The sequence below is a fragment of the Oncorhynchus nerka genome, linkage group LG25 (genome assembly GCF_034236695.1).
Source record: "Oncorhynchus nerka isolate Pitt River linkage group LG25, Oner_Uvic_2.0, whole genome shotgun sequence".
NCBI classification, from domain to species: Eukaryota; Metazoa; Chordata; class Actinopteri; order Salmoniformes; family Salmonidae; genus Oncorhynchus; species Oncorhynchus nerka.
In genome coordinates, this window is record NC_088420.1 from 1047828 (window position 1) to 1063739 (window position 15912).

Here is a 15912-nt window from a genome sequence, read left to right on the forward strand (position 1 = left end):
CTGACTGAAACCCTGTCTCTGTCCTGTCTCTGTCCTGGTACTGCAGCTGAGGGCCAATGCTCTGACTGAAACCCTGTGTTTGTCCTGTCTCTGTCCTGGTACTGCAGCTGAGGGCCAATGCTCTGACTGAAACCCTGTCCTGTCTCTGTCCTGGTACTGCAGCTGAGGGCCAATGCTCTGATCAAGCGTGGCAGTATGTACATGCAGCAGCAGCAGCCTATGATGTCAACACAGGACTTCAACATGGCCGCTGAGATCGACACGCGCAACGCAGACGTCTACCACCACCGGGGACAGGTAGGGCTGTCTCTATCACTATCCCTCACTATCCCTCACTACCCATAGGGCTGTCTCTATCACTATCCCTCACTACCCATAGGGCTGTCTCTATCACTATCCCTCACTACCCATAGGGCTGTCTCTATCACTATCCCTCACTACCCATAGGGCTGTCTCTATCACTATCCCTCACTACCCGTAGGGCTGTCTCTATCACTATCCCTCACTACCCGTAGGGCTGTCTCTATCACTATCCCTCACTACCCGTAGGGCTGTCTCTATCACTATCCCTCACTACCCGTAGGGCTGTCTCTATCACTATCCCTCACTACCCGTAGGGCTGTCTCTATCACTATCCCTCACTACCCATAGGGCTGTCTCTATCACTATCCCTCACTACCCATAGGGCTGTCTCTATCACTATCCCTCACTACCCATAGGGCTGTCTCTATCACTATCCCTCACTACCCATAGGGCTGTATCTATCACTAACCCTCACTACCCGTAGGGCTGTCTCTATCACTATCCCTCACTACCCGTAGGGCTGTCTCTATCACTATCCCTCACTACCCGTAGGGCTGTCTCTATCACTATCCCTCACTACCCGTAGGGCTGTCTCTATCACTATCCCTCACTACCCATAGGGCTGGTCTCTATCACTATCCCTCACTACCCATAGGGCTGTCTATCACTATCCCTCACTACCCATAGGGCTGTCTCTATCACTATCCCTCACTACCCATAGGGCTGTCTCTATCACTATCCCTCACTACCCCTCACTATCCCTCACTATCCATAGGGCTGTCTCTATCACTATCCCTCACTATCCATAGGGCTGTCTCTATCACTATCCCTCACTACCCATAGGGCTGTCTCTATCACTATCCCTCACTACCCATAGGGCTGTCTCTATCACTATCCCTCACTACCCATAGGGCTGTCTCTATCACTATCCCTCACTACCCATAGGGCTGTCTCTATCACTATCCCTCACTACCCATAGGGCTGTCTCTATCACTATCCCTCACTACCCATAGGGCTGGTCTCTATCACTATCCCTCACTATCCCTTTGGCCCTGCCCAAATGGCACCCTATTCCCTATTTAGTGCACTACTTTTGACCAGCGCTCATAGGCCTCTAAATTAGGAATTTACATTTACATATAAGTCATTTAGCAGACGCTCTTATCCAGAGCGACTTACAAATTGGTGCATTCACCTTATGACATCCAGTGGAACAGCCACTTTACAATAGTGCATCTAAATCTTTTAAGGGGGTGAGAAGGATTACTTTATCCTATCCTAGGTATTCCTTAAAGAGGTGGGGTTTCAGGTGTCTCCGGAAGGTGGTGGAATGGGGTGAATAGGATGCCCGTTGGGGCTAACTTGCAAGTAAACAGTAAGATGCATTTAGTCACATCATTGGTTTACACTAACAGACTGAAGTGTTTCCCTTTCAGTTGAAGATCCTTCTGGACCAGGTAGAGGAGGCTGTCCAAGACTTTGATGAGTGCATCCTGCTCAGACCTGACTCTGCTCTGGCTCAGGCTCAGAAAGGCTTCGCCCTGGTGAGTATGGATCATGGTGAGTACTGACTGTAGGTTTAGTGCTCCCTAATATAATGGATATCTGTTATAAACATGAATCTGATCAGTTTCTCTGTCCTCTAGTGTAGGTGTAGGTTTGGGATGTGTTCATGTTAAAAGGTTCATCCTACTGGTTGTGCCTGCAGTACAGACGTGCTCTTGTGAATGGACTGTCTAATCCACTTTATACAGCTGAGACTAGATCTCACCAATATGCTGTTAATGGGAGAAAGTTAGTTAGTCAGCGCTCTAAGGTTGGTGCCGTATGCAGCATTCTAAATGTGTGTTAACCTGCTAGTCTGTGTGTCCAGTACAGGCAGGCGTACACTGGCAACAGCCAGTCCCAGGTGCAGACGGCCATGGACGGCTTTGAGGACATCATCAGGAGGTTCCCTAAGTGTGCCGAGGGGTACGCTCTGTACGCTCAGGTAGGGGGTACGCTCTGTATGCACAGGTAGGGGGTACGCTCTGTATGCACAGGTAGGGGGTACGCTCTGTATGCACAGGTAGGGGGTACGCTCTGTATGCACAGGTAGGGGGTACGCTCTGTATGCACAGGTAGGGGGTACGCTCTGTATGCACAGGTAGGGGGTACGCTCTGTATGCACAGGTAGGGGGTACGCTCTGTATGCACAGGTAGGGGGGTACGCTCTGTATGCACAGGTAGGGGGTACGCTCTGTATGCACAGGTAGGGGGTACGCTCTGTATGCACAGGTAGGGTGCGCTCTGTATGCACAGGTAGGGGGGTACGCTCTGTATTAACATAGGGGTGTCTCACCAGGTCAGGTACGCTGCTCTGTATGCACAGGTACGGTCACGCTCTGGTGGTATACTGCTCTGTATGCACAGGTAAGGGGGTATGTGCTCTGTATGCACACAGCTCTGTATGCACAGGTAGGGGTGTACGCTCTGTATGCACAGGTAGGAAACTCTGTTTACCACAGGTAGATCAGTGTACTCTCTGTATGCACAGGTATCACGGCATTCAGCCAATGCATTCAGGCTGGAATAAATCGCTCTGTATGCTTGAAACAGGTAGGGTGTCTCTCTTGCACAAGGTTGTTTTATTACGCTCTGTATCCTAAAATGTACTTGAGTGGTGTACTCATCCTGAAACATTTCTCCTGTGTCTCTGTGTTACAGGCATTGACGCTCTGTATGCACAGGTTGGCAAGGCAGCTCTGATGTACAACAAGGTATTGACGCTCTGTATGCACAGGTAGGGGACAACGCTCTGTATGCACAGGTAGGGAGTTACGCTCTGTATGCACAGGTAGGGTGTACTCTGTATGCACAGGTAGGGGTGACGCTCTGTATGCACAGGTAGGGGGACGCTCTGTATGCACAGGTAGGTACGCTCTGTATGCACAGGTAGGGGTGACTCTGTATGGCTACGCTCTGTATGCACAGGTAGGGGTGTACTTCTGTATGCACAGGTAGGGGTACGCTCTGTATGTGCTCTGTATGACAACTGCTCTGTATGCACAGGTAGGGTGAGTTAGCTCTGTATGCAATTACAACATCTGTGCACAGGGGGAGTTAGTCTGACGCTCACTACAACATGCACAAGGGTGAGTTAGCTCTGTACAACATGTCCACAGGGTGAGTTAGTCTGACGCTCAACATGCACAGGTGAGTTAGTCTGACACGCTACAACATATGTCCACAAGGGGTGAGTTAGTCTGACAACAGGTACAGTACGCTCTGTATGCACAGGGGGTTACGCTCTGTATGCACAAGGGGTGAGTTAGTCTGACGCTCGTCCACAAGGGGTGAGTTAGCTCTGTACAAGGGCTACGCTCTGTATGCACAGGTGAGGGGGTACGCTCTGTACAACGCTCTGTATGCACACAAGGTACGCTCTGATGCACAGGTAGTCTGACGCTCTGTATGCACAGGTAGGGAGTTACGCTCTGTATGCACAGGTACAACACGCTCTGTATGCACAGGGGTGCGCTTGTATGCACAACGGGGCAACGCTCTGTATGCACAGGTGAGGGTTACTCTGTATGCACAGGTAGGGGTGTACTCTGTATGCACAGGTAGGGGGTACGCTCTGATGCACAGGTAGGGGTACGCTCTGTATGCACAGGTAGGGGGTACGCTCTGTATGCACAGGTAGGGGGTACGCTCTGTATGCACAGGTAGGGGGTACGCTCTGTATGCACAGGTAGGGGGTACGCTCTGTATGCACAGGTAGGGGTGTACTCTGTCATTAACATTGTCTCACCTGTCAGGTACGCTGTCATTAACACGGTCTCTCTGAGGTGGTGTGGTATACTGCCAGTATACCATGGCTAAGGGCTGTTCTTATGCACGACGCAACGAGGAGTGCCTGTATATATCCCTTAGCCGTGGTGTATTGGCTATATATCACACGCACCCTTATTGCTTTTAGAAACTGGTTACCAACTGAATTAGATCAGTAAAAATACATGTTTTGTCATACCCGTGATATACCACGGCATTCAGCCAATCCGCATTCAGGGCTGGAATAAATCACATCTTACCTGCTTGAAAAACGTTTTGTTTAACAGAACTTCAAATCTCTTCTTACAATTTGATTTGTTTTATTAAGTCAAATGTGTCCTAAAATGTACTTGAGTGTGTGAATCATCCTGAAACATTTCTCCTGTGTCTCTGTGTTGTTCAGGCATTGACTGACCAGCAGCAGTTTGGCAAGGCAGATCAGATGTACAACAAGTGTATTGACCTGGAGCCTGACAACGCTACAACATACGTCCACAAGGGGTGAGTTAGTCTGACAACATACGTCCACAAGGGGTGAGTTAGTCTGACAACATACGTCCACAAGGGGTGAGTTAGTCTGACAACACTACAACATACGTCCACAAGGGGTGAGTTAGTCTGACAACGCTACAACATACGTCCACAAGGGGTGAGTTAGTCTGACAACACTACAACATACGTCCACAAGGGGTGAGTTAGTCTGACAACGCTACAACATACGTCCACAAGGGGTGAGTTAGTCTGACAACGCTACAACATACGTCCACAAGGGGGACAACACTACAACATACGTCCACAAGGGGTGAGTTAGTCTGACACTACAACATACATCCACAAGGGGTGAGTTAGTCTGACAACGCTACAACATACGTCCACAAGGGGTGAGTTAGTCTGACAACACTACAACATACGTCCACAAGGGGTGAGTTAGTCTGACAACACTACAACATACGTCCACAAGGGGTGAGTTAGTCTGACAACACTACAACATACGTCCACAAGGGGTGAGTTAGTCTGACAACACTACAACATACGTCCACAAGGGGTGAGTTAGTCTGACACTACAACATACATCCACAAGGGGTGAGTTAGTCTGACAACACTACAACATACGTCCACAAGGGGTGAGTTAGTCTGACAACAATACAACATACGTCCACAAGGGGTGAGTTAGTCTGACAACATACGTCCACAAGGGGTGACAACACTACAACATACGTCCACAAGGGGTGAGTTAGTCTGACATATGTCCACAAGGGGTGAGTTAGTCTGACAACATACGTCCACAAGGGGTGAGTTAGTCTGACAACACTACAACATACGTCCACAAGGGGTGACAAAACTACAACATATGTCCACAAGGGGTGAGTTAGTCTGACAACACTACAACATACGTCCACAAGGGGTGACAACACTACAACATACGTCCACAAGGGGTGAGTTAGTCTGACAACACTACAACATACGTCCACAAGGGGTGAGTTAGTCTGACAACACTACAACATACGTCCACAAGGGGTGAGTTAGTCTGACAACACTACAACATACGTCCACAAGGGGTGAGTTAGTCTGACAACACTACAACATATGTCCACAAGGGGTGAGTTAGTCTGACAACACTACAACATACGTCCACAAGGGTGAGTTAGTCTGACAACACTACAACATACGTCCACAAGGGGTGAGTTAGTCTGACAACACTACAACATATGTCCACAAGGGGTGAGTTAGTCTGACAACACTACAACATACGTCCACAAGGGGTGAGTTAGTCTGACAACACTACAACATACGTCCACAAGGGGTGAGTTAGTCTGACAACACTACAACATACGTCCACAAGGGGTGAGTTAGTCTGACAACACTACAACATACGTCCACAAGGGGTGAGTTAGTCTGACAACACTACAACATACGTCCACAAGGGGTGACAAAACTACAACATATGTCCACAAGGGGTGAGTTAGTCTGACAACACTACAACATACGTCCACAAGGGGTGAGTTAGTCTGACAACACTACAACATACGTCCACAAGGGGGACAACGCTACAACATATGTCCACAAGGGGTGAGTTAGTCTGACAACACTACAACATACGTCCACAAGGGGTGAGTTAGTCTGACAACACTACAACATACGTCCACAAGGGGTGAGTTAGTCTGACAACACTACAACATACGTCCACAAGGGGTGAGTTAGTCTGACAACACTACAACATACATCCACAAGGGGTGAGTTAGTCTGACAACACTACAACATACGTCCACAAGGGGGACAACACTACAACATACGTCCACAAGGGGTGACAACACTACAACATACGTCCACAAGGGGTGAGTTAGTCTGACAACACTACAACATACGTCCACAAGGGGTGAGTTAGTCTGACAACACTACAACATATGTCCACAAGGGGTGAGTTAGTCTGACAACACTACAACATATGTCCACAAGGGGTGAGTTAGTCTGACAACACTACAACATACGTCCACAAGGGGTGACAACACTACAACATACGTCCACAAGGGGTGAGTTAGTCAGACAACACTACAACATACGTCCACAAGGGGGACAACACTACAACATACGTCCACAAGGGGTGAGTTAGTCTGACAACACTACAACATACGTCCACAAGGGGTGAGTTAGTCTGACAACACTACAACATACGTCCACAAGGGGTGAGTTAGTCTGACAACACTACAACATACGTCCACAAGGGGTGAGTTAGTCTGACAACACTACAACATACGTCCACAAGGGGTGAGTTAGTCTGACAACACTACAACAAATGTCCACAAGGGGTGAGTTAGTCTGACAACACTACAACATACATCCACAAGGGGTGAGTTAGTCTGACAACACTACAACATACGTCCACAAGGGGTGACAACACTACAACATACGTCCACAAGGGGTGAGTTAGTCTGAGATGAAGGGGCGTCCCTGGTCTCTGAGATGAAGGGGCGTCCCTGGTCTCTGAGATGAAGTGGATGGGAGGGGCGTCCCTGAGATGAGGTGGATGGGAGGGGCGTCCCTGAGATGAAGTGGATGGGAGGGGCGTCCCTGAGATGAGGTGGATGGGAGGGGCGTCCCTGAGATGAAGTGGATGGGAGAGGCGTCCCTGGTCTCTGAGATGAAGTGGATGGGAGGGGCGTCCCCGAGATGAGGTGGATGGGAGGGGCGTCCCCGAGATGAGGTGGATCGTCTGAGATGAAGTGGATGGGAGGCGTCCCGAGATGAGGTGGATGGGGGGCGTCCCGAGATGAGGTGGATGGGAGGGGCGTCCCGAGATGAGGTGGATGGGAGGGGCGTCCCCGAGATGAGGTGGATGGGAGGGGCGTCCCCGAGATGAGGTGGATGGGAGGGGCGTCCCCGAGATGAGGTGGATGGGAGGGGCGTCCCCGAGATGAGGTGGATGGGAGGGGCGTCCCCGAGATGAGGTGGATGGGAGGGGCGTCACTGGTCTCTGAGATGAAGTGGATGGGAGGGGCGTCCCCGAGATGAGGTGGATGGGAGGGGCGTCCCTGGTCTCTGAGATGAAGTGGATGGGAGGGGCGTCACTGGTCTCTGAGATGAGGTGGATGGGAGGGGCGTCCCCGAGATGAGGTGGATGGGAGGGGCGTCCCTGGTCCCCGAGATGAAGTGGATGGGAGGGGCGTCCCTGGTCTCCGAGATGAAGTGGATGGGAGGGGCGTCCCTGGTCTCCGAGATGAAGTGGATGGGAGGGGCGTCCCTGGTCTCTGAGATGAAGTGGATGGGAGGGGCGTCCCTGGTCTCTGAGATGAAGTGGATGGGAGGGGCGTCCCTGGTCCCGAGATGAAGTGGATGGGAGGGGCGTCCCTGGTCCCCGAGATGAGGTGGATGGGAGGGGCGTCCCCGAGATGAGGTGGATGGGAGGGCGTCCCCGAGATGAGATGAGGTGGATGAGAGGGGCGTCCCCGAGATGAGGTGGATGGGAGGGGCGTCCCTGGTCCCCGAGATGAGGTGGATGGGAGGGGCGTCCCCGAGATGAGGTGGATGGGAGGGCGTGGATGGGGATGGGGCGTCCCGAGATGAGGTGGATGGGAGGGGCGTCCCTGAGATGAGGTGGATGGGAGGGGCGTCCCTGGTCCCCGAGATGAGGTGGATGGGAGGGGCGTCCCTGAGATGAGGTGGATGGGAGGGGCGTCCCCGAGATGAGGTGGATGGGAGGGGCGTCCCTGAGATGAGGTGGATGGGAGGGGCGTCCCTGAGATGAGGTGGATGGGAGGGGCGTCCCTGGTCCCCGAGATGAGGTGGATGGGAGGGCGTCCCTGAGATGGTCCCGAGATGAGGTGGATGGGAGGGCGTCCTGGTCTCTGAGATGAGTGGATGGGAGGGGCGTCCCTGGTCTCTGAGATGAAGTGGATGGGAGGGGCGTCCCTGAGATGAAGTGGATGGGAGGCGTCCCTGAGATGAGGTGGATGGGAGGGCGTCCCTGAGATGAGGTGGATGGGAGAGGCGTCCCCGAGATGAGGTGGATGGGAGGGGCGTCCCTGAGAGGCATCCTAGGTGCCTAATTTGATTAACTTTGTGTAATAATGCCGCAAAACATGCGTGTGCCCGTTTTCACGCAAAAGTTGGCATTTATAAAAATTTAACTTGACATGAGGATTGTCTTATCCTCCCGGAAACTGTAGACCATGCGTACGCACAGTTTTGTGCACGCAGATATGTAGTGTTAGATTTACGCAATAGTTATAAATGAGGCCCCTGGTGTGATGAGGTTGTGAGGGGAAGTGGCCTGCAGATCAGGAGTAATGCTTTGCTAATTCCTGTGTGTGTGTGTGTGTGTGTGTGTGTGTGTGTGTGTGTGTGTGTGTGTGTGTGTCAGGTTGTTGCAGCTCCAGTGGAAGCAGGACTTGGACCTGGGCCTGGACCTCATCAGCAAGGCCATTGAGATCGACAACAAATGTGACTTTGCCTATGAAACCATGGGCACTATTGAGGTTCAGAGGTTAGTTCAATACTGTTTCAAATATTTCCCGGTAATAACTTTAGTTTAGTTAAGAAGTCGTTAAATAACATATTGGTACATTTAGAAATGTTTTTACATTAACAACAAATATATCAAAAAATAGTCCTACTTTCCAACCCAGTGTACAAAAAAATACTAACTTTATACACAGAGGTATATACATTTAAAATGTATAAGGCTTCACAGGCATTTAAGGTTCGCTTTGCTTTATATATTTTTTGTATTTATGCAGTTTTGAAATGAAGACTCTTGGCTTTTCTGTAGCCCAGTTGTATTTATGCAGTTTTGAAATGAAGACTCTTGGCTTTTCTGTAGCCCAGTTGTATTTATGCAGTTTTGAAATGAAGACTCTTGGCTTTTCTGTAGCCCAGTTGTATTTATGCAGTTTTGAAATGAAGACTCTTGGCTTTTCTGTAGCCCAGTTGTATTTATGCAGTTTTGAAATGAAGAGACTCAGTTGTATTTATGCAGTTTTGAAATGAAGACTCTTGGCTTTTCTGTAGCCCAGTTGTATTTATGCAGTTTTGAAATGAAGACTCTTGGCTTTTCTGTAGCCCAGTTGTATTTAACAAATTATTACCATACATAATAATAATAATACAGAGATGAATTATGGGACAGGGTCAGGGGCATCTGGAATATATTGGATCAGTTAAGGTCACGGCCATCCAGAACATTTTTATTTTTTATTTTTTTTAACCTTTATTTTACTAGGCAAGTCAGTTAAGAACAAATTCTTATTTTCAATGACGGCCAGTGGGTTAACTGCCTGTTCAGGGGCAGAACGACAGATTTGTACCTTGTCAGCTCGGGGATTTGAACTTGCAACCTTTCGGTTACTAGTCCAACGCTCTAACCACTAGGCTACCCTGCCGCCCCAACATATTGGGTAGGTCACGGCCATCCAGAACATATTGGGTAGGTCACGGCCATCCAGAACATATTGGGTAGGTCACGGCCATCCAGAACATATTGGGTAGGTCACGGCCATCCAGAACATATTGGGTAGGTCACGGCCATCCAGAACATATTGGGTAGGTCACGGCCATCCAGAACATATTGGGTAGGTCACGGCCATCCAGAACATATTGGGTAGGTCACGGCCATCCAGAACATATTGGGTAGGTCACGGCCATCCAGAACATATTGGGTCAGGTCACGGCCATCCAGAACATATTGGGTAGGTCACGGCCATCCAGAACATATTGGGTAGGTCACGCCATCCAGAACATATTGGGTGGTCACGGCCATCCAGAACATATTGGGTAGGTCACGGCCATCCAGAACATATTGGGTAGGTCACGGCCATCCAGAACATAGGTCACGGGCATCCAGAACATATTGGGTAGGTCACGGCCATCCAGAACATATTGGGTAGGTCACGGCCATCCAGAACATATTGGGTAGGTCACGGGCATCCAGTACATATTGGGTAGGTCATCCAGAACATATTGGGTAGGTCACCAGAACATATTGGGTAGGTCACGGCCATCCAGAACATATTGGGTCAGGTCACGGGCCATCCAGAACATATTGGGTAGGTCACGGCCATCCAGAACATATTGGGTAGGTCACGGGCATCCAGAACATATTGGGTAGGTCAGGGGCATCCAGAACATATTGGGTAGGTCACGGCCATCCAGAACATATTGGGTAGGTCACGGCCATCCAGAACATATTGGGTAGGTCACGGCCATCCAGAACATATTGGGTAGGTCATATTAGGGGAGTCACGGCCATCCAGAACCATCCAGAACATATTGGGTCCAGAACATATTGGGTCACGGCCATCCAGAACATATTGGGTAGGTCACGGCCATCCAGAACATATTGGGTAGGTCAGGGGCATCCAGAACATATTGGGTAGGTCACGGCCATCCAGAACATATTGGGTAGGTCACGGCCATCCAGAACATATTGGGTAGGTCACGGCCATCCAGAACATATTGGGTAGGTCACGGCCATCCAGAACATATTGGGTAGGTCACGGCCATCCAGAACATATCCAGACACCTACATAAAATGTAATGTCATAAAATACATAAGACACATGTAAAAACTAGTGCGCTCTGGGTGTTCGTAAATATAGAGTGTTGTCAGATTGTCCGTTCATAAATTCAGGGAATTTTGCTCTCGGAGCATTCAGAGCGCCCACACTAGACCCTCTGGCCGAAGAGTAGGGTTGATCCAAGCTTTATGACCTCACAGCTGTAGTCAAGCACCCTAACTGACTAACGTTGGATAGCTTGCTAGCTACTTCCAGACACAAATGAGAGAACACCTCACAGATCATTTTACTCACCGTAGCAGAGCTGGTTAGGATGTTTTCATTTTATCCAGAGCGTTGGTGACTGGAACTGCTGCTGGAAACAATTTAATTACTTTTTTTTGTCAATGTTTACTGACAGTTAAATAAACTTCCCTCTCATTTCAGGGGAAACCTGGAAAAAGCTATAGACATGTTCAACAAGGCCATCAACCTGGCCAAGTCAGAGATGGAGATGGCCCACCTCTACTCACTGTGTGATGCAGCCTATGCCCAGACTGAGGTAGCCAGGAAGTACGGACTGAAGCCACCCACGCTGTAACTCTCCTGTCACATGACCCACCCTACCCAAGTCTTTCCACTGCTGAGCCGCCTGATCAAATTATAACTGCAGATGTTTGAGTCATTTAGTTTTGTACAAGACCTGAGAACTACCGGTGGTTAAAGATGAAAGAAACATATGTGACTAGGGTTGCAAAATTACGGTAACTTTCCCAAAATTCCCAGTTTTTTTCTGAAATCCAGGAATTACGGGGAAATTAGCAGGAAATCCATGAACATGCCAACCAGGATTTCTGGGAAACCAGGGAGGGAAGGTTAGGAAAGTAACTGGAATTTTGCAATCCTGTCTGACCATACATTATTATCATGTTTATGTCACGTTGAATTGAAATTCAAACCAGGGCTAGAACCCCAATCCGCTGGTAAATAGGGTGGTCTTAACCCTCACATCCCTCTCCTTCAGGGCACTTAACCCTCACATCCCTCTCCTTCAGGGCACTTGACCTTCACATCCCTCTCCTTCAGGGCACTTAACCCTCACATCCCTCTCCTTCAGGGCACTTAACCCTCACATCCCTCTCCTTCAGGGCACTTAACCCTTCAGGCATCCCTCTCTCTCCTTCAGGGCACTTTACATCCCTCTCCTTCAGGGCATCCCTCTCCTTCAGGGCACTTAATCCCTCTCCTTCAGGGCCTCACATCCCTCTCCTTCAGGGCACTTAACCCTCACATCCCTCTCCTTCAGGGCACTTAACCCTCACATCCCTCTCCTTCAGGGCACTTAACCCTCACATCCCTCTCCTTCAGGGCACTTGCACTTAACCCTCACATCCCTCTCCTTCAGGGCACTCCTTCAAGGGCACTTAACCCACACACCCTTCAGGCACTTGACCCTCACATCCTCTCCTTCAGGGCACTTGACCCTCACATCCCTCTCCTTCAGGGCACTTGACCCTCACATCCCTCTCCTTCAGGGCACTTGACCCACACACCCCCGTCTCCTGATATTTAGTTTAAGCCGGACCGTGACCACTATTGGCCCTCCTGTACCATTCAGAATGTCTTGTTTTCTCTATCAGGAACATGTGAATGGCCAGGTATCCATCCAGAAATAATTAAATCTTCTACAATCAAAGGGAGATTCACTCAATAGATTTCTCCATTCTATTGCCGACTTATCCATATTTGGACATATTATGATGCCTCCACACAGACCTGTAAGTGGAGTTCTAATGGACTGTTAATTTGCTACTATATATGTTTCTATTCTTCTTGTTCTCGAACAAATATTTCTGTCCAGACAACTCCATATCCTCGAGGCGTAACATTATCATTGAATGGCAAATTTAAATGCAGGATTAAAATGTTAGTCAAATGTGTGTGTGTGTGTGTGTGTGTGTGTGTGTGTGTGTGTGTGTGTGTGTGTGTGTGTGTGTGTGTGTGTGTGTGTGTAATGATGGGATGTCTGTGTTTGGTGTAATGCTGCAGCTGATATGACAATGTGTGGGATAAGAGAGTCCAGGCGAAGTTGGGGTCCTAAAGTGTTGTTTATTTCAGGGGATTGCCTGTTTTTTCCTTTTTATATATACTGTACAGCATGTGAGATTTCTCTTTCTAAGTATATGTTAATGCAATGCTCGTGCTGAAAATACTGTTTCTGAAACTATCTGGCCATTTTGGAAAGGCTAGACTGAACATTTAGACCTAAAATGACAGCTTTAATTCAGCAATTCTCAAAATGTACCGCTTCTATTTTTATGTGGTTGTTTTCCCAACTGTAAAGATTCCGAAAATGTCAGAAGGGACAATTATTTTAATATTTTTTTCAGGCTCAGTCAACTTTTACTTTGCAGGGGGCAGGTATGCCATCATACAGTGCCTACAGAGAGTATTCACACCCAGTGGTGTGTATTCATGGTTGCCAAGGGAAGCCAGGCTTCCCCAAAAAATTGACCAATAAAAAATAAAAAAAATCATTTATTTTGCCTCTGTGTTATATAATTTTCCTTCAATTCGAAAGAGGCTGAATGTATCTCAACAGAGAAAGCATCCGAGTGAGCGAAACAGCACCCCTCTGTCTCTGTGTATAGGCCATGTATTTGATGCTGTCTGGTCCAAACGAGTATGACGTTGTTGCGTTGAAGGCAAGGGAAGCCAGCGATTGTTTGACCTCCCTTGATAAAAAAAGTAGACCAAATTAGCCAGTTTAGTGTTGAGCTCAACTGTGAAAAGTCCTGGCGCACCAAAAGAACGTGTCAAAGGACATTGAGAGCATACCTCACTGACAGAAAAACTTGAATTGTTGCATCTCGTTATGATGTCCTCCGGTGGCTAGCTAGCTACCTAAAATGGTCCTTTTCCTAAATTATCCATGGATGGAGATAGGGGTTTTGACTTGCGGTTTTAAGTAATTATCTGTACTGGCTAATGATTATAATGCTGATCCCACCATTCATTCATACATTGTTGTGCCCCTGGCCTGAGAGGATAGAAGTTGAATATGTAACTAGATGTAGAAGGCTGATGTTAACTAGCTGGCCTGGCACATCGTTCCCCAAGAAAGGAAGTTAGGGTAGCGAGCAAGCATTTTAGCCAAATCTGACGAGTTATCTCCAAACAGAGTTCAACTTGATAGCATGCATGCAGTTTTGTTGAACGTTACTCAAAGTAACGAGGTTCTACTCAACAGACCAAAGACGATCAGTTAATGAACACAATGACTAATTTGGATGACAAATCAGCAGAACTCATTGAAGTCGCTGATCAAATGAATAATGAGAGAACTCGGGTGATGAAGATGGAAATATTGCTTTCTAAGCAAGCGGAGGAAATCTCATCACTGAATCTCTCGCTCCGTACTCAAGACTTCTATCTGCAAACCATGACAGATAAGTTTGAGACCGAAAGGAGCAAGTGCGACACTCACGTGTCCAAAATCAGTACTCTTAAGCGCTCAAGTGGACCCTTAGGTACCATCTGGAGGAAGTCCGGAATGGTCACGCTCTACAGCGTGACTACCCATCCATGAAACCGGAGCCCTGTACTCAAATGAGTAAAGACGATAGGTTTCAGACTCCCTCGAGTGTCCCTCAGTCTTCTCCTCTTGGCCATACGGCACTGAGTAATATGGTGCCTCTTGGCCAACAACCCTCTCCGCTCGCTTGGCGCAGAATACCTTGACAAATGACTACGCTAAACTTGCCACAGCTTTGAAATTAGAATTCAGTGGTTCTGCAACTCAAAAACATGATAGCTTACTGGCTAACACGGTCAAACAAGCTCAGAACGAACACCCACAAGCTTACTATCATAGGCTTTGTTCAGCTTACTTTGGCCTACTCACTGAAACAGGAATGGAAGAGCTGTTACCATTCAGACAAATGTTTCTGTCAAACATGTATCCAACCTTCAGTACTTACTTGGGCCCTGCTGCCCATGTTGGCTTGCCCATCTTACAACTCAGAGAGCTCGCAAGACATCAAAAGCTCACAATGCTAAGAGCCCTGACCACTCGGTTTTGAAGTTTGACCAGGAGCACTCACTCCAGTTAGAGGGTGCATTATCAGGTATTGGGGTGTTGAGAGATGACGCACAACAACGGATTGTACCATGATTCCAATAACCTCTGCGGTCTAAGTAACTGTACCGCTACAATCAACCTGTTTGCCACGTTCCTGCACCCAACCCACACAAAGTGTCAGAGCACAAGGGTAACAAAGTGTTGAAGAATGATCAAAACATAGACCAAGGTTCTCCAGAAGTTCCACTACGTGAAGAACTAAAGCGAGAAACATTTGAGAAAAGGGTCAAAGATAAGTCACAAGGACTAGACAGGGAATTACCGGACACCAGGTCCGCAGGAATTAACACCCATAGCAGGAACGCTCAAATTCAAATTTCTCCCACTCTCACTCGAGACCATATCCAGGGCCCGCTTGATCAAGAAACAAGCCCACAGGCTTTGTCTATAGACTCTGATACAAAGGTTGCGAAGCGATAGAGCCATAAACAAAGTCCCTATACATCCATCACTTAGTGCTCATTGTCATGTAATTATATATTTTGTGTGTGTGTGAGCTGTTAACATAAGTTACTGCCCAGATCTTCCAGTCTGGACGACCAGACGACGGGTCCGGAACGGCGATCCCAAATCCGGACTCCCACTACCCATCCTTGTGATGAACCGCCCCGCTGTCAGAGAGCCTACCAAGGTAAACCACCAGAGGGGGGGGACCGCAATGGCAAT

At 48.4% G+C, this 15912-nt stretch overlaps 1 protein-coding gene across 1 annotated transcript in view; it reads left to right on the forward strand.

The window, feature by feature from the left end:
* The window catches only part of LOC115126151 (mitochondrial import receptor subunit TOM70-like), an 80141-nt gene extending 67881 nt beyond the window's left edge, over nucleotides 1-12260 (forward strand). The window contains exons 7-12 of the mRNA XM_065009459.1: nucleotides 163-297; nucleotides 1740-1847; nucleotides 2177-2293; nucleotides 4520-4617; nucleotides 8975-9097; nucleotides 11553-12260. Of these exons, the coding sequence (XP_064865531.1) occupies nucleotides 163-297; nucleotides 1740-1847; nucleotides 2177-2293; nucleotides 4520-4617; nucleotides 8975-9097; nucleotides 11553-11706 (735 nt within the window). The 3' untranslated portion in view covers nucleotides 11707-12260. The remainder of the gene's footprint in view (nucleotides 1-162; nucleotides 298-1739; nucleotides 1848-2176; nucleotides 2294-4519; nucleotides 4618-8974; nucleotides 9098-11552) is intronic.
* The last annotated feature ends 3652 nt before the right edge of the window (nucleotides 12261-15912 follow it).